Below are 21,576 nucleotides of genomic sequence, written 5' to 3'. Positions count from 1 at the left end.
ATTTTAATACTTTCCGTTGAAATTTAACAAATATGCTGGACTTAAATTAAAGCTGGAAGAATACTTTTTATTATAGGTAGCTTGTGATTTGAAAATAATGTATAGAAGCGTATCGAAAATTTGGATTACATACTTGAGAGCGCATGTGTACTGGAAATTGATTACCAAAAAATGCCGGTGTATATTTAGAATCGGAGACGTAAAACATTTTTATTAGAATAAATCTCGATAGATCTAAATAAATAAATCTGAATCTTTGATTTAAAATGAATTTCGAAAAATTTTGCAAATCTCTGCCGAAACTGGTACGTATATTGTCGCGTAAATTTTTACGTTATATAGAAAGGTTATGTCAGTGATTGCAAACAATGATTTTTCAACGATATTTGTTCACAGGAACTTCATGCTCATTTGAACGGCTCGCTAAGTTCAGAAACATTAAAAAAATTATATAAAATTCAGAACCCAAATTCAGAGGACGACGAGAATGTAGTCATGAATATCGGGAAGTATTCGTCATTAGGCGAGTACGCTAATCTTGTCATTTTAAGTTTTCATTTCATACATTACGAGATATTCGATTATTGCATTAATTAGTGTTTCCAGCTGAAGATGGCATAATCATTTTTCATAGGTGTTTCAAAGTATTTGACATAGCGCATTCATTGACGGTAACGCCAGAAGCAGTCTTCCAATCTACTTACGATGTAATTAAAGAATTTAAGGAAGACAATGTGATATATTTAGAACTTAGAAGCACCCCTCGAGCTGTTAATGGACAAATGACAAAGCGAGAATACATAGAAGCCATTATAAGAGCTTTTCAGTAGGCAGAATTTGAAAATAAAAATATCTTCCAACTGTAGACAGTTATGACAATTTATAAATCTTAATTCATTTACTTACAATTATAGGGTTTGTAAAACAGATTTACCAGAAATAATTGTGAAATTACTGGTATCTATTAATCGAAAACAAGGATACAAAGCAGCAGAGGAGAACATAGACTTGGCAATAGATTATTTTAAGAAGCATCCGCAGTACGTAGTAGGCCTAGACCTCAGTGGAGATCCAATGACCGGAGATGCATTTTTAGAATTATTAAAAAAAGCGAGAAATGCTGGCCTCAAGATTGCAGCTCATTGCGCAGAGGTAAAATTTATGCTGTGTTTTACTTAATAATAAGTCACTGAAATTGTTATTAAATATCTCCTTATTCTTATATAGATTTCAAATGAAGTAGAAGCAAGGGATATACTAGAATTCAAACCAGACAGACTGGGACACTGTACTTCCATTCATCCTAACTTACAAGGGTCTGAGAAATTATTCAAGACGCTTATTAATTCAAAGATTCCTGTTGGTACGAACTATTATTTTCTTCTCGAGGCCACATTTTTCGAGATTTCAAGGTCACCGATGTTCTCTTTCATTTAAATAATGTATTCTAATTTTTGGCTTAGAACTGTGCCTAACATCGAACGTCCAATGTAAGACAGTACCCTCATACGAATCTCATCAGTTCAAATATTTGCACGAGGCTGGACATCCTATTTGCCTTGGTGTAAGTAAAGCCGTTAATATTCATCCAAACTATTATGTGCCAGTGCCTGGCAAACATTCAATTAAAAAGTCATCGCTTGCCTTTTTTTTTCTCAGACCGACGACAAAGGTGTTTTCCATACGACGTTGTCGAGGGAATACGAGATCGCCGGTTCAACGTTTGGTCTGGGTCAAGAGGATCTCGTGAGATTATGCTCGTCGTCCGTCGAGTACGCGTTCGCGCCGGACGAAGAAAAGAAAGCGTTGTTGTCTAGGATTGAGAACTTTAATCGTCAATTCAAAATGTTAACATTCTCCAATGAAACAAATAAATGAGTCGATATATAAAAATAAGAAAAATTTAGTCGATTACAAAAGCATTCGGCCGAGACGCCCGTGTCTTAGGGCGTCGCTCTAGATCCCGAGAGGGCACACAGAGAGAGTAGAGCTTCTCGGCGAGGTAGCAGGACTATAATCATATAAAAGTAATGTCGACTTTATTCGTTATGATATTCGTGGGCTCGTTTACATAGATTTACAGATAAACTATCTTGCTACTTATGGAGAACAATATAATAGCTGAATGTCGGTCGGTGTGATTCATTTTTTTGTTGTTGATGCTGCTGTCTTCGCTTGATAATATCATATATAATATATACAACATTTATAGAACTATTACAATATTATGCTTGTAAGTGTGTGGTGCCGCATCTTTCTTTCGGGCAGTCGACAGTTGGTAATGCTAAACGCGAAAGACCTCCTCGTTAACTCGTTTGTTTCGCCGGAATCACGAGAACCGAGAGTTTCTCGATATAATCTCGGTTACGTCTCCCGAACACGAGAACTGTCGCGGTCGTTTCTGGTGTCACGCGGCGACGACAGCATCACACTCTTTTCTCCCACTCTATCTATCTCTTGATCTCTTTCTCGATCGATAAAGATCAACTCGCACACGCGCGTCTTCGCCGTTTGTCACCGTTCGGGTTTAAAACCCTTTTTCGCTATCACGATATAACAAGATTATAATAGTAGTAGTATAGCTGTGATAATACTAATAGTAGAGTGATTAGGAATAATAGTAAATATAGTCATAATTATTCGATCGATGACAATAATATCGTTCTTAATAACCATGATAAGAAATTATTTCTACTATATGTATATATAATATTCGTCCTATGTAACAGTCTTTTTGGTCTAACCATCGAGCTATGAACAATAACATAAATTCATTCTCTCTCCTTTGTCCGCGCCGACATCGACTCAAATCGATCTTTTTCACCTTTCTTTTTCGATTCTCTGTTACCGTCTCGTCTCAATTGTCTCGAGATCGGTGTCGATTTTGCGCATGCTCCCCCCTCTCTCTCTCTCTCTTTCTCACTCTCTCTTTTTCTCTCTCTCTCTCTCTCTCTTTCTCGCTCGCTCTCTTTCTCTCTCTCTCTCTCTTTCTCTCTACCTGACATTCTTCAGACCTAGTTCCGTTCTATAGTCTCGTATAGCGTACTTAACTAATACCTTATCCTCACTTTAAAATCGGTTTATTCTAACGACTATGACTAAAAAAAGGATGTATTTAGAACCCTCGAATTTCTCAGCGTTCAGCAAACATGCATGACGCGATCCTGGTTCTCGAAGGTTCTTCACGCATACATACTAAACACTACGTAAGGGAAAACGCCTCGTATCGTCCTCTTAGATCTATAGATCGGTATTCCGCGGAACACCGCTTGTAATATCGACACTGGCCTAAGCTTCGACGTTGGTGACACCCGCCCTGTCGTTTCAAGAAAAAAAGAAAAAAAAAAGAGAACACGGCGAGAATCTTGTCGAAGAAGACGACGAACGATCGGCGACACAAGGCGTCTCGATCGAACGAAAGAGTAAATGCTTTCCGGATTTTCTAAAATGAAGGAGAACGTCGAAAAATAAAAGACTGGAAAATGAATGTAGAAGGAAGCAGAGAAGTGTTATCGTTCGATCGAGGACTGATTCGCCTCTAGTCCCACTTTTATAAACCACGCGTATACTGAATAGATAATAATAGATAGTAATAGATAATAATAGATAATAATAGATAATAATAGATAGTAAAAGAAAGTTAAAGAAAGTAAAAGAAAGTAAAAGATAGTAATAGATAGTAATAGATAGTAATAGATAGTAAAAGAAAGTAAAAGATAGTAATAGATAGTAAAAGAAAGTAAAAGATAGTAATAGATAGTAAAAGAAAGTAAAAGATAGTAATAGATAGTAAAAGAAAGTAAAAGATAGTAATAGATAGTAAAAGAAAGTAAAAGATAGTAATAGATATCCATTAGATGTACTTATATGTATACACTTGCTCATTCGTCCGATCAAATCTCACTCTCCCACATTGCTAATAACCGCGGGTGATGCGATGAGAACAGTAGGTAAAAACCAATGTACAGATACTGATTAAAAATGCTATAAAATATCGGAAGAGGGCCGATTCCTCGGGATGAAAACCGACACAGACGTCACCGAGAAAGCAGGCCTCGAGCTGTCGAGGGATCGGCGGCAATAAATAAGTTAAGATGTTTTGATTCGGCGATAGAGCGATTTAAAAAAATAAAGGAAAACGAAAAGAAAAGTAGAGAAATCGAAGAGGAAAGAAATGTGGACACGTGCGTTCCCGAGCATGCTTAGGTGTGAATGTGTGTATGTGTGTATGGCGTATGATGTGCGTTGATTGTCGAGTTGGCCGAATGCTTCCGATCCATTGCTCTTTGTTTCTTTTTCTGTTCAATGATGGATATCTCGTCCGAGATAGACTGCTGCGCTTCGACGAAACTTTACTTAAAAACTTTAAATACTTTAAACTTTTCCGGGAGTGTCGCCGACGTTCGCTCAGATTTGAGTGTTTACAAAAAGAAAACAAAAAAAAACAAAAAAAAAGAAACAAAGAGCAATGGCGATCACGACCGAAGATCAAGTGTCTTGATCGGAAGCATTCGGCCGACTCGTACAATCAAGACCCATCACACAACATACACGCATACACTCATTCACGCCTGAGCGTGGTGGCTTACGCACGTGTCCACATTTTTTGAACAGAATTTCGGACTTGCGAATTACGCGGAAATTAGAAAGAACAGGTCGACCATTGTCGCTGTGTTGAACCGTTCGAGAAATCGTGATAAACGAAAATCTCTAAAACCTCCGAAAGACTAAATCTGATCCCTCGAAGACTTCTTCGATCGGCAGCGGCCTGGTTGACGGTTCTTTCCTCGTCGATGGGACCCGAAACGATTTGAAATGAATCTGAAATTGTTTTTATACAGTTGCGAACACCATAGTCATAAAATTTGAACGTTCTAGTCGCAAATACGAATGGATGAAGTATTGAAGGACATCGTGGGTAGGCTGCTCGTTGTTTCTGTGCTCGTCGTTCACGAAACTATGCTGCGGGAAGCTTTTGCGGTGCTGTTGGTGGCCGCAGTGCTTCTGCTGTCTGTCTGGGCGAACAATACACCTTGGTACATTACGCCGTTCAGCTCCATGCTGACCACCAAGGAATTGTCACCGTTTCTTCCGTCACCTGTCAACCAAACGTTGCCATCGTTAGTAAAGCGATATGGAAAAGCTTTTCACCGAGCAATACGAACGTGTGTGCCTACCTCGATTGGAAATTTTAATGTGCGTGCCTTGGGCGGACTTATCTATGGCGATGTCGTCCTCTGCGAGCAGTCTCTTAGCCGGGGTAGGTCCGGACATCTCGTTTAATTCCGGGTCCTTTCTAACTTGCTGGCTGCTGCCCAATGCGGGCGAAGCTTGTCTTGCCTGTGACGGGGACACGGGCGACGATCTGGAACAACAGTTATGGATTATAAATGGCTATTAAAGGATCGGTCCTTGCACGGCGCAACCAGATGCAAAGCGTAACACGTTCTCATCTAGATTTGCTATCGCCCAGTTAACAAATTTGGAGCGGATGAGCAAGAAAGAGCTAAGGCGTGGTTACAATCGGGAAGCCAGTCGGTGTTCTCGAGTCTCGCCGATAGGTAATCTCTGCGTGGCAAAAGTCTCGGCCGCAGCACGATACAAAAGCGCTACCTGCAGACGCTTTCGCACTTTTCTACCACTTTCGCGGTTACTTACCTGAGCCCAAGGTCGAGGGCTTCCCTCTGTGGCTCCGGGCTGGATGCGGGCGGTAACGGTGAGTGTGACGCTTGCGGCGACAAGGACGGCTGATGTCCCACACCGGGATAGAGGGTGTTATTGTTGTTGTACATGTTCCACAGGGTGATGCGGGACATTTCCAGTGCGCTAAAAGTGCCATCCCTCGGAGGCGTGATCGGACGGGGTGACGCGCTCCCCTGCCGGGGGATTAAGGGGGGCGGAGTGCCCGCGCTAGCGCTTCTCAGCTCTTTGTTCAGCAGTTTCACGTATTCCACCATACGTGCCTCGAACTCGGAAGGTGCCATTCCGGGAATAGGCCCTGCCAGAGATCGATATCAATTAAAGCGTCCATTAACTGCCGCGGGGTACAGTCATTAATATCGAGATACTGTCGAGCCGGAGGCAGCCACCAAGGAAGCCGGAGGGTAGGTGTGTTCATTGGACGATCGATCAAACGGCGGTCCACGTCAATCGCGCGATCCCAGACGCCGTAGCCGTCGCCTTCGCCGTCGTCGCGACGGAACCGACGTCCACAACCAGTACTAAATTAAAACGGGGACGGCCGTTGATTGGCGTCGCAACGTCCTCGCAACGCAGGGGCAGGCCGGACCACGGAACGAGAGAGAGAGAGAGAGAGAAGTATCCAGAGGGAGGAACGTGTCGGCGAATCTACCGCTCGGACGGCTCGACAAATGAGCCATTCGAGCAGTGGCCTCGCTACCGTCCATCTCGAACACTCGCTTAGAGACTACCCTCGGGGAGAGTAGGACACAGCCAGGAAAGCGGCGAGAATTTTTTTACGAGGCATCGAGGCGAAACTCGACCAAGCGACGTGATGCCGTATTTTCGAATATGCTGCATTCGCGGAAACAGACGAGATCTGCGAGTCGTCGGGGATGCAATCGACGCTGAACCTAACATGTTGGTCGTTTCGACCGGTTTCGCATTTCCTACTTTGAGATTTCTGATTTGTTGACATTATATATATATATATATATATATATATATATATATATATATATGCAATCTATATATATAGATATGTTTGCATTTCTTAATGCAAACATGTTACGACAAAAATGGCGGAAAGTTTGAATCAATCTAGAGTGTTGATATTTTTATGGAACAATAGACGTCACAGTCACTTTTAGTGGTCGGTAGGTTTGGTGACAAGAAATTGAACACGGCGTTTGAACGCAACAGCGAAGTGTTGAAAAGATGGTAAGCTGCTCAAGTTTGGGGGATTTCTCGGTGCCATCGGCATCGTGGCCACTGTGCCAGTGAATTGGACCCTAAAGTAGACTTTTATGTCTAAAGTTGGCCCAACTGGGACGACTTCTTAGGCAGTGAACAAGAGCTATAGGGCGCATGTTGGTACAGCAAGGTGTTTAAAGCTTGAAAGCTCGAATCACGAGCACTTCGTTTTTGCGAAAATTCAATTTGTTCATGCGAAAATTATTTTGGAACGTGATACGGCAATTTCTTTGCGGTGCCTCGGAGTCACCACTCGCGAGCCAAATGATCGAACAAAACGCTGTCTCGGACTTCGTACTGTCGGTCCGAATAGAGAAGAGGGGCGGTAATGAAAAATTGATCTAACTTCGTAATTGCGGAGTAACGATCAACGTTGCAGTTCATCGGGGAGGAAACGAAGCAAGGGTATTCGACGCGCGAATCGCAGGGGCGGCGCTAGGCGACCGATTGAAATTGGTCGAACGTTAGAGGGTGGCGGAAACAGGGTGTAAAGCAGGGTGGAAAGGCGTTTGCCCGGATCGCAGGGGCGAGAAGGAGGAAGAAAGGGGTAGGGAAGTAGGAATGCTCGTTAGCGAGAGTCATCCGTTAACGCCTGTCTCCGGAGGATCGTACAATCAATTACGCTCCTCCTTCGCTCTCGCATCATCATCTCCGGGGAGGCCTGGAACCCTAACTACCGATTTAAAATAAACCCGCTCGTTCTCCGTTCCGTGTCCGCGAGTTATCTCTTTCCTCCCTCCGTTTGCTCTTTTTCGGTACGTTCCGTTCCGATTCCGCCGTTTCCGGCTTTTTTCGAGGAAAAAACATCGCGAGCACACCGGTGAAAGTAGATTAGGGCGTAATTGTTTCTTTGATGCCGGCTGTTCTTGGTGACTGACACGTGGGAACGGCTGATGGAAGGGTTCATTTATTTATGCTCGGTGTATCTCGATCGTTGGACTCCGAAGGATTTGCGGATTCTTTTGAAGCAAGGGTTTTTAATGCGTTTTGGCTACGTCATTTTTAGCGATCAAATGAATTATCGTGAATCGTCTTGAATTTTCTTCCGTCATTGAAATAATGATTTATTTAACAACGGGGATATTCCAAAAGTAATGGAATTCCCAGTTTTACCTTACCGGTAGGGTAAAAAGGGGTGACTATTTTAACCGTTCGAGTCCCGAGCAGCGCTATCGCGCTGTTCAGATCTTGTGTCGTGATCAAATTTTAGCGACGCACGTACATCGCATAGCTGCTTTTCTTCATTTTTTTTCTTTTTGTTTTATTTGTCAATCCTGGCGAGCGCTGTCGCGCCGCTTGGTTCTCTTCGCAATCAATTAAGACAAGCGCTATTACGCCGTTTGCCACTTTTCGACCGTGTTCTTTGAATAACCCCAGGAACACAAACGGTTAAGTCACGTACGGTAATGAGAAAACCTTTATGCTTTTTCTTAACATATTTACTTATACACTTATTCTAACTTATTATTCGCAAAAATCACATATAAAATTGTCATTCTCTTCTTCTGCATTTGTGCAATCTTCGTAAGCCCATCTTTTACAAGATAAGCACTGTATCCAGTTCTCTTTCGATTCCATATACAATTCTTCATATAAATACCCGGATCGTTAGTATTAGTTTTTAATAACTTCTGTTCATTTTTCTTGTTTCGTCTTTTTTTGCTTTCATCACTCTCGTCTCCGGTGTAGCTTCAGAAACATTATATGCTTATATATCGATTCTCATAAGATATATACTTTATATATCTTATATCGATTCTCTTCTATTATTCTTCTTATTCTTTGAAATTAGTTCTATCGTTTCAGCTATGTGTCTTGTTCCGATCAGCTTTGCCCATCGGTGTTTTGTTGATATTTCAGTGACATCTGAATGTCAAAATGGAAAACGATCACTCTGTATATCCTTGTGAATACGTGTACGAGATACGGAGCAAAATGGGATATCCATTTTACTCTATATGCAAGTACGTGTAATTTTTCCTAAAAACGTTCGGGGGTTGGTTTTGAAACCGGCAGATCTGAGAATACTAAGTCGCGATTCTTCGGCGCTCGTAGCTCGTTTTTGTAGAAACTCGGGGGAGTTGGCAAAAACAGGCAGCGGCCAGTATGCCGATATTCATTAATATGAATACATAGCAATGCTAGAATAAAAACGTGCTAGAACAAAAATTATTCCTAATTTTTTGCTACAATTCAAAGGTTCGATTCACATAATATTCGATTATTATCATTATTATTATTATATAATACAGGGTTCCCCGGAAAGAATCATCCGATTTCAAAAATTTATATTTTAAAAAATTACACACAGAAAATTATAATTCAAACACGAATATAACGGGAAAATGTGTGAGTTTTTGTTTACAAGTGTTCAATATGACTTCCTTTCGTTACACGTATGATATCATTGCGATATGAAAGTTCTTGCCAAACACGGTGTAACGTATCTCTGGTAATTGTTTGTACAGCATCAAAAATGCGTTTCTCTTCAGTTCATTTACACTTGTAGGTAAAGGTGGTACAAAGACAAGATCCTTCACAAATCCCCAAAGGACGAAGTCGGGTGATCTCGGAGGCCAACTGTGTAGAACCATATTATCGGATGAACTGCGACCAATCTAACGGTTTGGTAGTTCCGTGTTAAGAAAATTCCGAACCTCCAAGTGCCAATGGGGCGAAAAGTAAAACTCGCACATTTTCCCGTTATATTCGTGTTTGAATTATAATGTTCCGTGTGTAATTTTTTAAAATATAAATTTTTGAAATCGGATGATTCTTTCCGGGGAACCCTGTATATATTCGATTCGATTCACATAATGCGCGCTCAGATTGCGCACAAAAATGGACGATTTAGGAATAGCAGAACGATTATTCGAGCCTTGTCAACAATTATAAAAACGAGACAGAAATTTCCTATTTTTCTGCGCAATCTGAGTGTAAATTAAAGAGAAATTACTGTACCTCATTGTTCCGCGGTTTTGCCTATCTGACTCGCACCTAAACAGAACACTTTGTGTTGTCTTGACGGCACACACTTCACTGACTCGACCTTTAGCATCGACGTAGCAATAACTTACATAGGCGTTAGATCGGCACACATTGGAAATTTTCTGCAACCCGAAATTTGGCATTCGCGGGAGAAACTACGGTATCCTGTTTCACCCGCACGCCTCAGATTTTGTATTAAAGATAGTACAACTACAGTTCTACGTAACATAAATCAATGAATCAGAAGCCAAAATATTGTGGATAAATTCGGAAATGAAACGCTCTACTTACCATAATCGATTCTTTTTACACACACATACACACACACACACACACAATTATTATAATCACTAGATCACACGCGTGATATAAATCTTCTAGCACTTCTCGAGACACGTTCAGACGAAAACTATTCATTGCATACCGCACCTCTTATTTCAGAGAATTAAACATATTCCGTTCGATCCGCCTACCCCGTTTTACCCCACCGACCCCTATATCGCACAAAACACGTTTTCGCCAAAACTGCATAAAACCCTCGCTCCCGTAGCGTCTGTGAATGTGTTTTTCGATGCCATACTTAACCAACCGGCATTCGACGATTGCCCCAGAGATCCCTGAGGGAGCTGAGGATGATGAGGATGGTGTGGCAATGGAGTATGCGCTGCGCTTCCGTTCACCAATGCCTGCTGTGCATGGTGTGGGCCGGCCGTTGCCACAGCAGTCACCAGAGACAGGGGCGACAATTGCGCATGCAACGCGAGCGAGTTAGGTGCATGCGGATTTCGCTGCACCAACTCGGCTGCACTGCTACCACCCCCATAAGCACCGTAGCTGCTACGTCTACCTTCTCGACGATTTCCGTCGATCGCTGCTTGCAATTCCGCTGGCGTTGATAGACGTCTCTTCTCGCACTCGTATGGATACAGATACTTCATGTACCTAGAATAGGAGACCAAAGCTATTTATTTCCAGTTTACACACTGTCAAGTCTAGATTGTTTCTCAGACGAAGAGAAATTTTTTACTGAAAATTTTTGTATCAACTATAGAGAAGAGATATTCAGTTTTTAAATAAAACTTCGTCGATATATTTTCATCGAAACAATCGTGCCTATTCTTCCAAATGTTTCCTGCCAGATTTTACGGTTTCATTGATTTCTGCCGCGTGTATGGCGGCATTGGATCGTTCAGGATTAAATTTGTTAATTAATTTAATAATTAATATTATGAATTAATACTTCATGTTTTGTAATTGAAAGCATTTTTTGGGGGAGGGAGAAGATCAACATTTGTTGGGAGGTTTTTTAAATAGTTTATTAATAACTTTTGAATGCATCTTTGAGGGATTACTTGCTCTCCATTATTATCGTCTGAATGCTTGTCTGGATGAATTCGTTGATGTGAAGATTTTATGAGCGTTATTTTGAATTTTCCTATCTTTTTATCCTGTAGACTGTCGGCGTAATCCACTGCAAATATAATATTTTTATCCGGAATATTTGTACATATATCCACTGCAATAGTTGCACTTTCAATAACTATAATTCAATACATATTTATTTGTCAGGTGGTATACATATGCTATACTATTAGTAACTATACTATTACTAATATATATACTATTTAGTATAGTGATTATACTATACTATTACTGACTAATAAACGTATATTTAAATTGTAACAATTCAGTTTACTTTGTCTTTCTGCTTTTCTCGCCATACCGGTTCAAACCAGACTTCGCTCTGCATCGATACACAATCTAACATCATTTATCCTCTCTGAGCACCACACCTCTCTCAGCACCATCGACCTATGTGGATATCATAATTATTATTTAACAGAAACAACGTTTTAATAATATAAAAAAATCATTAAATTTTATAAAGATATTATAAACAGAAGGACCTGCCCGTAAAATAAATGTAGCATTATTATGTAATTGTCGACACTTCGTAATGAATGTGCAGAACGTATCAATTTATAGAAGTACCGGCTCAGTTCACATCCTACGTTTAATATAAATTATATGTTTTAGTAGTTTTTTTTCATTTAAGTTGAAACTTAATTTAGTATAAACATATTCAAATTATTTTTCGCGTATTTCATACAAAATTGAAATCTTTAACGACAATTTTCAATTGGTTAACTAAGGAGCTAAACAATATGAAATGCAAGTAGAGATTCATTTCAACTCGAGTTTCAGCTAATAATATAAAGATGAACGAAAAATCAATCATTATGTGTCATTAATTAGGACCCTCTTATACTGTTAGCTTTTATGATATTTTTCAACATCTTTGAACATATTCATTTTAACACGATTTTGACACAACAACCCGAAATTTGGCATTTCTGGGAGAAATGACTGTATATGCAAATATAATTTTTTCGAATTTTCAAGATTAAATCTGTACATGTCCATTTCTAGGCCTACAACTGCGGAAATAAATAAATACGTACGCGCAAGAAAAGAATAGCGATGCGAACAATCTTAATGTAAACAGTTCCTACAAATAATTTATTGGTAAATGCTTACCTGACAGAGATACATGTAGATCGGCTATAAAACACGGAGCTGGAACGAGATACAACCAATGATGTACAAAAAAATCATTAGCAACACACGTTGAATGCTACGCCGGTTTTACAGAAATCGTCCGTGGCGCCACGATGAATTTTCTTTTATGCGATACATATAATGTTGAAATATTATCTGCAATAGATAAGTTACACTGTATAACCATGTTTGGCATGTTAATTGCGACAGGGGTCACTGTTTGAATTGACGATGGTAATAATACAAAATCTTAGATATTGATTTATATATATATATATATAATATATAGTATATAAGTATATATATAATAATTATATAATTATATATATATACACTATATTATATTATATATATTATCGCCATATATTAGCGCCAGCATCTATATTATATTATTATATATATACTTTATTATTATATAATTATTATATATATATTATTTTAGATATATTTCTATCAATTTGGGTGCGCCGGTCACTCCATGACGTCACCGCCAAGTTAAGTGCCGTTCAGCGGTGACCCCCGTGGCATTCAACGTGTTAATAACTACAAAAATATTGATGATACATAATTGAAAACAGTTTGAAGGTGTACCGTGTACTTACCTTAAAAAACTTAAAAAAATTAGTAAACGTGTTGAAAAAGGAACGCGTATCGCCAGTATTGTACATTTCCATTTTATGAACACATAAATGAGAAAAAGACATCCAACCGAGTCAAGAAACGACAGTTTCATGATTCGGGTAAAATTTTAAAAATCGACTTTCGATCGCACTTTCGGATCAAACTACTCCACCGCGCGCCGTCACACAGACATCTCGCCCGGTGTCGTCTCATCATCTCCGGAAGAAGATTCTCATTTCGCGCGCAGATCCGGCCGCGGTTTAGTCGCACCGGTGTTCCGAGTGCATGAATTTTTCCGAGCATCGTTGTGCAATCGTTGCACGAAGCGGCGATGTATGGGGTGTCCCATTGGTCGCGCAGAAAGCGGCTAATCGGTCGTGTTGATATTTCACGCTTTCTAAAGGAATATTGGCTCAACGAGTCGCGGACGCAAAGACTCGGATAAATTCCCGTTTTGTCGTTCGCTCTCGTTTCCTTTCGATCACAGAGTCCCCCGAACAAGACAGCGCGAGCTTTCACCGTTGATCGTTTCGTTTCTTGCCGTCGAGCCTCTAAACCGTATCCTTTGATCAAAGTAATTTCCGCCAGCATCGCGGGCAGCTTCGGTCTAGAGCCGCGACAAACCGACGGTGACTTTCGAATCGTAACCGGAAACGATCCATCGAAAGTCGTCTAGAATTTCGTCTCACCGCCTCGACGGCTATTGTACGCGGCGAGATCGAAAATCGAGACGGGGCTGCGAAACCATCGGAACACTCGTCGTGGATAACAAGATGTCACTTAGCCGCGTTCCACGAGCGCCCGTCTATAAAAGTGGCAATCTGCCCGAGCATATGCGGCAGTCCAATTATCACGGTCGCTCGGCTCCCTGACGAAGATAATTGCCGTAATAGCGCGGCCCCGGTAGGACCGCGCGAATTTCTCTAAAAGGCCTCGCGCACGCGTTAATAGAGACGTCGGGCACCGGGGGAACATTCACGGACGGCCATCTTGTCATAAATTCGTGGAGCCGCGGTCACGTGGAATCGGACACCGGATCAGAATTCGCTCGAATTTGTCCCGACGTCGGATCCGGGCGACCTGGCCCGAGAAAGTCCGACGAGACGGTAAACTATGTGGGAACAGGCGGCCGTTATTAATTGGAATCGCGTCTCGACGCGATCTCGCCGGGAATTGTTCGCCGGCCGGAGGAAGACGTCGCGGTTCGTCTGCCGCAAAATTGGCAAGGCAGATCTCCGAGTCGAGCCACTTAATTTAATGCCGCCAGCTTTGATGCTCCGCTCCGCGGCCCCTAATTGCACCTGCGCCACCATCTCCGGCTCCCCTGTCGCCGCCCCGTTGTTGCGCCCCGTGCCAGCGCGCCCCGCGTCCTCTCGCGCCCCACGACGCATCGGAAATCGATTTTCCGCTCGCATTTGACGCGCGGATTTTTTTCGCGTGCCGACCGACTGTTCGCTCGTCTAGTTCGCCGAGCCAAATGGAACCTCCGCGAAATGAAATGCTAGGTGGAAACGAGTCCGTCTCGAATCCGAGACGCCTTCGTTCGAGCCTCCGCAGCGTTTTATTTACTTCGAGTATCGCGTCCCGTTTCGCTGTCGATAGAATTTTCGTGTTTACCGCATTCCGTTCCCGCGAAATTCCTTTCTTTTTTCGGCTGATAGCAAGCGTGCTCGGAGAGCTGGGTGTTCCGAATGTGCGGCTTTTATTGCGTCTCGCTGATCGAACTCGTTCCGAGTTGATTTATTTATCGCCAAACAAAGATCGCGGCCCGCTCGACCGGGGCGTAATTCTTTCTCTACGGCCAATAAGCTCGGAGGAGCAGCCGGGCCCGACTGACAGAAGAATCCTCGGCACATTAGCGAAATTAGAATCCTAAACAGAGAGGAGAAGCAGAACGGTGCCGCTGCCCGGCGAGCCGCCGAAACCGCAGCTCGAAATCGACTTGTTCGCCGGGCCGGATCCGGGGCCAGGGGTGCAGCCGAGTAATTCGTAAATATTGTTTATTCTGACGCGCTATCGGGCCGGCCGAAGAAGCCTAAGCGTTTACGCTGCCAGCCGGGCCAGCGTGCTGTGCCCGCACACACGTTCACGGATAGACATATTCTCCTCGAGGAACCGCGGCCTATAATTCGCGCAGGAATCGTTCGGCTTTTACGATTGTCTGCCAGACTAAGGCCGAAACTAGCCCTTCGGCCCAGTCGCCCCCTTCTCCGCCCTTCTTTCGTCTCTTCGTCCTACTCTTCCTTCTTTTCTTCTCCTTCTTCGTCTTCTTCTTCTGCTGCTTGCACGACGCACTCACCGCCTGCATAGTTTCGACCGAGTTCCAGCGTATGCACGCGAGTAGCTTCAGAGACATAAATCTCCTGTTCTGGGTGATAATCAAATTCGCGCTGCTGAGACGAGCTGCTCGAGAATTGGAACCGACTCTTCAAGATCCGAGACCAAGCGTATTGCTTCTGGCTGGATACGGAAAATCGCTTCCTGTCTTTGCAAAAGTTTTCCATAGCTTTCACTCGATTCTGATCCAATGGGGCGCTGTCTTATTAGTGGACTGCGGATTTCATGCGTTTTTGATGAGATTGAATCGGACTAATATAAAATTGCAAGGTTATTGGAAGAATTTGAGGATATTGATATTCTCAACTTGTTAGAATTATTGAGGGAAGAAAGACTTTTTTCAACTAATTTATGTTTCTTACTATTAAGTGGAACAATTTTTTATTTCGTATAAAGATCTGCATTAGTAAGCTAGTGATTCGAGATTGGCATCTTCTTTGAGGTCTTCCCTCGTGGATTTGGCTACGTCGTATTGGGGACGCCGGACTAGCGATCGATTCTTTACAATTTCATCCGACAAACGTGGATATTTATGTTCAAATGAATTTAGCAGACGAAGTGTTCCGATCGCGTCGAAAAATCTGCAACCCAATTTCGATTCTCTGGCCACACGTCGGCGAATCGTCGATCACGATTGTCTGCATCAATTGCAAACGAAATAGAAACTGAATAGCAAGTTCTTTCTTTCCGTGATAATTATATAATCGATTAAAAACAATACATTGACATATTAATGGCGTGTCACTTTTAATCGATTTACCATTTTAAATTGCAACTACACAATTTCCCGATACATCAACAAAATCCGCAGTCCGATCGACAACTTTATATTCTTAAATTTCGGGAATCCACCGCGGCTGTCAATTACAGGGCAATCAAGAGAATCACCGGGATGATTCGCAGCCGCCCCGGCTTTTGGCAGCGGCGCGACAGATCGGGCTCCGGGATGGTGCGTCTTCATTCGGTGCACATTTGTCCGAAAACATTTTGAGTCGGTCCTCGTTAACTCCCGTCGCCGTGACATTAATCGGCCGAGTAAAAGCAGCGGAGCCATTCCGAATGATTGTAGTCATCGTACGACCACCGGTCGCAGCCAGCCAGCGGAGCCAGCAGCCGGGGGCTGTATTTTTATCCGTTCACGACGATCTGGAGTGCTCGCGAACAGAAATACTGTCCATCTCACGCTTGACAATGTCTTATTTACAAGTCGACGGCTGCCAAAAACCATTCGAGCCGTTCATCTTCCCCCATTCAACGACTTCGTGGGGCCTGCCGTGGCTCGCGACCGTTTGCCCGTTGGCCGCACTCGGGAATAATTCACCGGCGGAGCCGGTCGAATTTGTCGAAACCATCCGGATCCTATGCTGAACAATGCTCGTTTCTCTTTGATTGTGTGTCCGGCCGTGTTCGCTGTCCCGGCGCTGTGCACACGTGCCTCCCTCGCGGTATAAATAATTACACGGTGGAGGCGCGCGGCGGCTCGATATAGTCGTAGCGATTCGCCATCGGCGCGTCTCTTTTCGCGTTGTTCCCGTTTCCTACGTCTGTCCCTGTCCCTCGGCGGATAACCGGTTGCCGGAATGATGAATGCGCCGACGTCCCGACGCGACGAGTCGCGACGTTCTGTCGCGCGTCACGCACCGAGCGTCGCGCGGTTATTTTCACGTGTAATCCGCGTTCGCCCACCGTCTCCCTCGATTCCCCCCTTTCCTCGTGTTTCCATTATCCTCGCATAATCGCTGGAAAGATAGCAGGAAGCGTGGGGAATCGATCCCTCGTCGGAAAGACGGTCTCTCCGCTGCGACGTTCTTAGAATATTTTAGATGCACTTCGGTGACGTGTAATCATTTTTAACGACGTCTTCGTCAACCAGGATCCCTCTTCTCGAGAATAAAAATTGCAACGCTCGCAATCGCGCGAGTCGAATCTTCCTAGAATTCGCAGGATCCGAAATGGCGATAATAGCAATTCCGCAGCGTCGATTTCGTTAATCAAATTAACCTGGCGGATTCAGCCGCGGACTCAACCGCGCCGACGGAATCGTTTAAAAGTTGCCTTTGTCTCCGACGACGATCTCCGAGGCCCAGATTCTGCGGTAGCCTAATGACGCTCGTTCCTGGCTATTATGTAACATCGAATGTAACGTCGACGGTTTCGGTTCGCGGAGAGCACAAACAGCTCTGTGCGGGCGAGATCGTCCGTGGACGACGATTAAACGCCTTCGCGAAAGAAAACAGCTGTTGCGTGCACGTGCCCCGGCCAAGCCGGCCAGGCTGTTTGTTTTTCCCCGCAATTGGCCGAGATGTACTCTCGCGCGAAACGGTACCCTACGTCCAGACAAATCTCTCTCTGGCCCTCAATTAATTTCATCCTGCCCTGCGGAGCCAAGACGCGTCGCGAATCGCTCCACGGAAATAGCCCGGACTGAGAAATCGGCCGTCAAATTCGTATTAACTTTCCCGTGCTAGAGACAGCCTGACTCCTGTTCCCGTCAAACGCGTCGATAAGCTAGATCCATTCTCGGACCGTCTTGGCACATCGTTTTTAAATGCTCCGAGGCCTCGCACGTCGGACAGCCCTGTTCAACTGTCGTGACGGATCATTGTGATGCGCTCGCATCGGGGGCTAATTTTTAAACGGAATTATCGGTACTCCGAACAATGCTTGCGAACGTTTTTAGACTTTGATACACTTTCGTTATCGGTGGCGCGATCCTTGGCCCAGCCCCGATCAAATATATTGGATCAATCTTGATCAACTGACGATTGTCTTGTTTATAAATTAATGCAACAGTCGTGCAACGATCAATCATATATCGCGTGCATTTCATGCATTTTCGTGCATTTACTGAAATTGTTAAGGGAAGAGATAACTTTGTGCATTTAATTTTTACTTTGTTTGACTGATAAGTTTCATTTTGCACGGAGATAGGTAAATAAAACGCGTTTAAATTTGAAAAATTCGACGAATTGTTGTTGCAACTTTTGGTACGATCGTTCATGATTATGCATGAAACATAATATCAGACGAACGACCACCCAAACTCTTTATGCACTTAATCGTCCTTCGTTCTAAATTTTTTCATGACATCGCACAATGGACTGCTTAATCTTTTCAATGACCCGTTTGGTGCCATCTTTCGGTTCATCGGTGATTTGTGGATTAATGCTATGCAGTCTATGAAACTACGTCAAAAGACCACTTTTTAAATTGCTTAAATTTAAACGCGTTTTAGTTACAAACAACTACCGGTCGCTCTTATTCAAAGATCCTTTAAAAACTACTGAAAAGTAAAAAAAAACAAGGAAAATAAAGAACGTGAAAAATTCGCGAGGCACGTTCGCAACCATCCGGAAATTACTGTACAATGTATTTGTTATATGAAATAGAACCGAGAACCGAGATCCGTAACCGAAACTCAGAATCGAAGAAAAACAGTTACAGAACCGATTGTACGGTTCTGAAGAATCGAAAACGAAACCGATATACCTTAGAACAGAACATTTTAGTTCTTCGTAATTGTTTCAATAACTGAAAAAACCGATATCACAACTGTTCCCCAACCCCTCGGAACAACTCTGCGAAGCATATGCAGCATGCACCCGGAAGCGGCGACTAATTTTAGTGGCGCAAGACTTTGATTCCGAGAAATTGTCTCGTATTTTTCGGAGTACTTCCGGCGTGTGAGAAGAGAGCCGGGGTTTCGCCGAATCTCCGTAGCCACTGGACACTTTGTTTTGACACCCGGCGTTCGATCGGTCAGACGTGGGGTCTCGTGGCGCGGAAAGGCGTCGGCGGTTTCCTCTGGCAGGTGACGAATGGGGTTAAAGCGGCACGAGCCTCGGTTTCCACAGTGTTCCCGAGTGTTCGCAGGCCAGAGAGCACGGTCACGGAACGCTAATATTGTGTGCCGGGGTCCCTTTTGTGCCGCGGCCGCTCCGTATATTTTCGTTCCGCGGAGAACACGCCGACGCTCCCGATACAAGCCGCCATCTTAAGCACACAAACAATTCCCGAGCGAACAGTGTGTTCTACTGGTAATGATGATAGCGTTCTCCAAACAACGGCTGTCCGGAAGACGTCCGGCCCGCTTTGATGTCCCCTGCCACCTCGATTGTTTCGTTTTGATCCCGCGTCCCGCCTACGACGCTGCCGCCGCAACCTCCTCGTTAAAAATCAATGGGACACAATCGCGCATTGCCGTTTCGACTAAATTTTTAGACGAGTGTTCACCGGTTGCTATAGATCGCTGCGATTTTTTTTTTAGAAACAGTGAAATGAATGACACGCTGAAGCACTTCCATCCGAAGTTGTGGTACTTTGAAGTTTCGGGAAGCAACGAATTATCTGCCCTCTAAAATATTAGCGTTTCCTCTTAATCCGCAAAATTATCATGATAATTGTTGATAACGTAGATATGTACTTTTCACCCATAGCAATCGCGACGTCTAGATGTAATAGACGTACAATTTGATCAGAGTGAAATTTCATATATGTACGTAATCAAAACATAAAGTGGGGGCTTATTCAATTCATAAAATTAGGACAGTAATAAATAAATTGTGGATATTTAGGGACGATAAAAATATCCTGAAATCTTTTGTAAGAAAGAGAAACCGCTGAGGAATTTCTCCTTATTTGCAATTGTACTTTTAGCAAGTCGAAAGTTCCTAATTCTTCCAGTGTTCCTGCAGTGCATTTTTTAGGAACTAGTAATAATTCGATTGCGGATCGTCATGCAAAATAAACATTCTCTGCGTCGATTTCAAAACGGATGGGTCAAGCATAATGTTCTCTCGTTCCTTAATAATTTGGGCAAGTTGTCATTGGTGCACCAATATTTCTAGTTTCATTGAATCTTCTCACTGTTTTCTTTTTCTTTTCTCTGAAACCAGAGGGCCACCCTTCCTCCGCTCTTTATGCTCTGTTATTTTCCGTAGCAGCTGATTTCGTTCGACTTTGCCTTTTTTGTCACAGAGGCTGGAGACCCCGACAGCTTCCTCATTCGTCCGCGTTGAGTCGTGAGGAAGGAAGGGCAGCTCCTCGGAAGTCTTAGGAGCACGAAGGGCCGGGTCGTTCTTATTAGTCATCGGCGCGGATTTCATGCTCAGATGGGCTTTCATTGTATGCGAATCAGCGGCGAGCAGGCACGGTCCTCTATCGGGAATAGGGTCCCGGATGAGAAAGTTCACGATCTACTTACTGAGTGCGCAGAGTGAACGCAGCGGAAGTTATGCTCGATGGCAGGTGCAGGCCCTTGATGATTTCCTGCCAGAGCTTCTTGTTAATTACGTCGACTAGCCCGCCTCGGGCGATCACCAGGTTGTAAAGCTCGTAGAGATCCAGCACCGATTTTGCCATGATCGGCAGCCGGTTGATCGGTGTGCCTGCAAACAGAACGTGCTGCGATTAGAAACGGACTTGGCAGTCGAGCCATGCGAATCGTACAAATTAACACGAGAACTGCCGTGCGTTACGAGCAACTTTTAAAAGTAACTGGACTGCATTTATCAGGATATTACACGCCTTATTGTGTAGTAGTAGTACGGTAATCGTTCGTAAGGGCACCTTTACTAGTTACAATAATCGTACTATATTTACCATAATTTATATTATTACCATAATTAAAGATCACGCCGCAAGATCGATTTATTAATTTGTTGTTTTCTTCTTGACGGTCGAATTATGTAATCTAATCTGTCCCCTGGCCACCTCTGACCTCGCACGATGCAATTTTAGGCGCTTACGTATAGGTACTCAAATTAGTATAATCCGTATATTAAACATTAAATATAAAATACAAAATTTGAAATCAAGGGTGATTAATTAAATTAAAAATAAATAACTGCACCGAGAATACACCGTCGCAGAAATCGTGAGAGTCGTCCGAAGCTGTCCCCTCCGAACTCGTGAACAATATGGCCACCTTATCGTTTACGGAATCGGCACAACTTGCTATGCAATTGCCTTCTGTTTTATAGTGAAAAGTTGGCGCGCAGGTTGGCACGTTCTGTCAAACCATGTAATCAGGTTCCGGAGGGTAGTTTTAGGGCAGCAGCGTTGGCAGCAACCTTAGGGGTTTGCGACACGATAGCGATCGGCCGAGGATCGAGTCGCGCGAACTGCAGAAAATTATAA

At 43.3% G+C, this 21,576-nt stretch overlaps 2 protein-coding genes across 4 annotated transcripts in view; one reads left to right on the top strand and one right to left on the bottom strand.

The window, feature by feature from the left end:
• Nucleotides 1–23: 23 nt before the first annotated feature.
• Ada (adenosine deaminase-like protein) lies at nucleotides 24–2,130 on the top strand. Its single transcript, XM_033485980.2, has 7 exons — nucleotides 24–305; nucleotides 397–527; nucleotides 635–826; nucleotides 915–1,152; nucleotides 1,228–1,363; nucleotides 1,464–1,564; nucleotides 1,660–2,130. Exons 1-7 carry the CDS (start codon nucleotides 267–269, stop codon nucleotides 1,876–1,878), a joined length of 1,056 nt encoding a protein of 351 aa, XP_033341871.2. The 5' UTR covers nucleotides 24–266; the 3' UTR covers nucleotides 1,879–2,130.
• The window catches only part of retn (retained), a 197,451-nt gene continuing 177,897 nt past the window's right edge, over nucleotides 2,023–21,576 (bottom strand). For 2 of the 3 annotated variants that reach the window (XM_033485977.2, XM_033485979.2), the window contains exons 5-9: nucleotides 20,642–20,825; nucleotides 10,502–10,863; nucleotides 5,659–5,998; nucleotides 5,178–5,365; nucleotides 2,023–5,098 (exon numbers count right to left, since the gene is read on the bottom strand). In XM_033485977.2, the coding sequence (XP_033341868.2) occupies nucleotides 4,950–5,098; nucleotides 5,178–5,365; nucleotides 5,659–5,998; nucleotides 10,502–10,863; nucleotides 20,642–20,825 (1,223 nt within the window). In that variant the 3' untranslated portion in view covers nucleotides 2,023–4,949. The remainder of the gene's footprint in view (nucleotides 5,099–5,177; nucleotides 5,366–5,658; nucleotides 5,999–10,501; nucleotides 10,864–20,641; nucleotides 20,826–21,576) is intronic. The other variant, XM_033485978.2, reaches the window with a different exon arrangement.

This window comes from Megalopta genalis, chromosome 3 (genome assembly GCF_051020955.1).
Source record: "Megalopta genalis isolate 19385.01 chromosome 3, iyMegGena1_principal, whole genome shotgun sequence".
NCBI lineage: Eukaryota > Metazoa > Arthropoda > Insecta > Hymenoptera > Halictidae > Megalopta > Megalopta genalis.
Note: the sequence above shows the minus strand (reverse complement) of the source record. Positions and strands in the feature narration are given on the sequence as shown.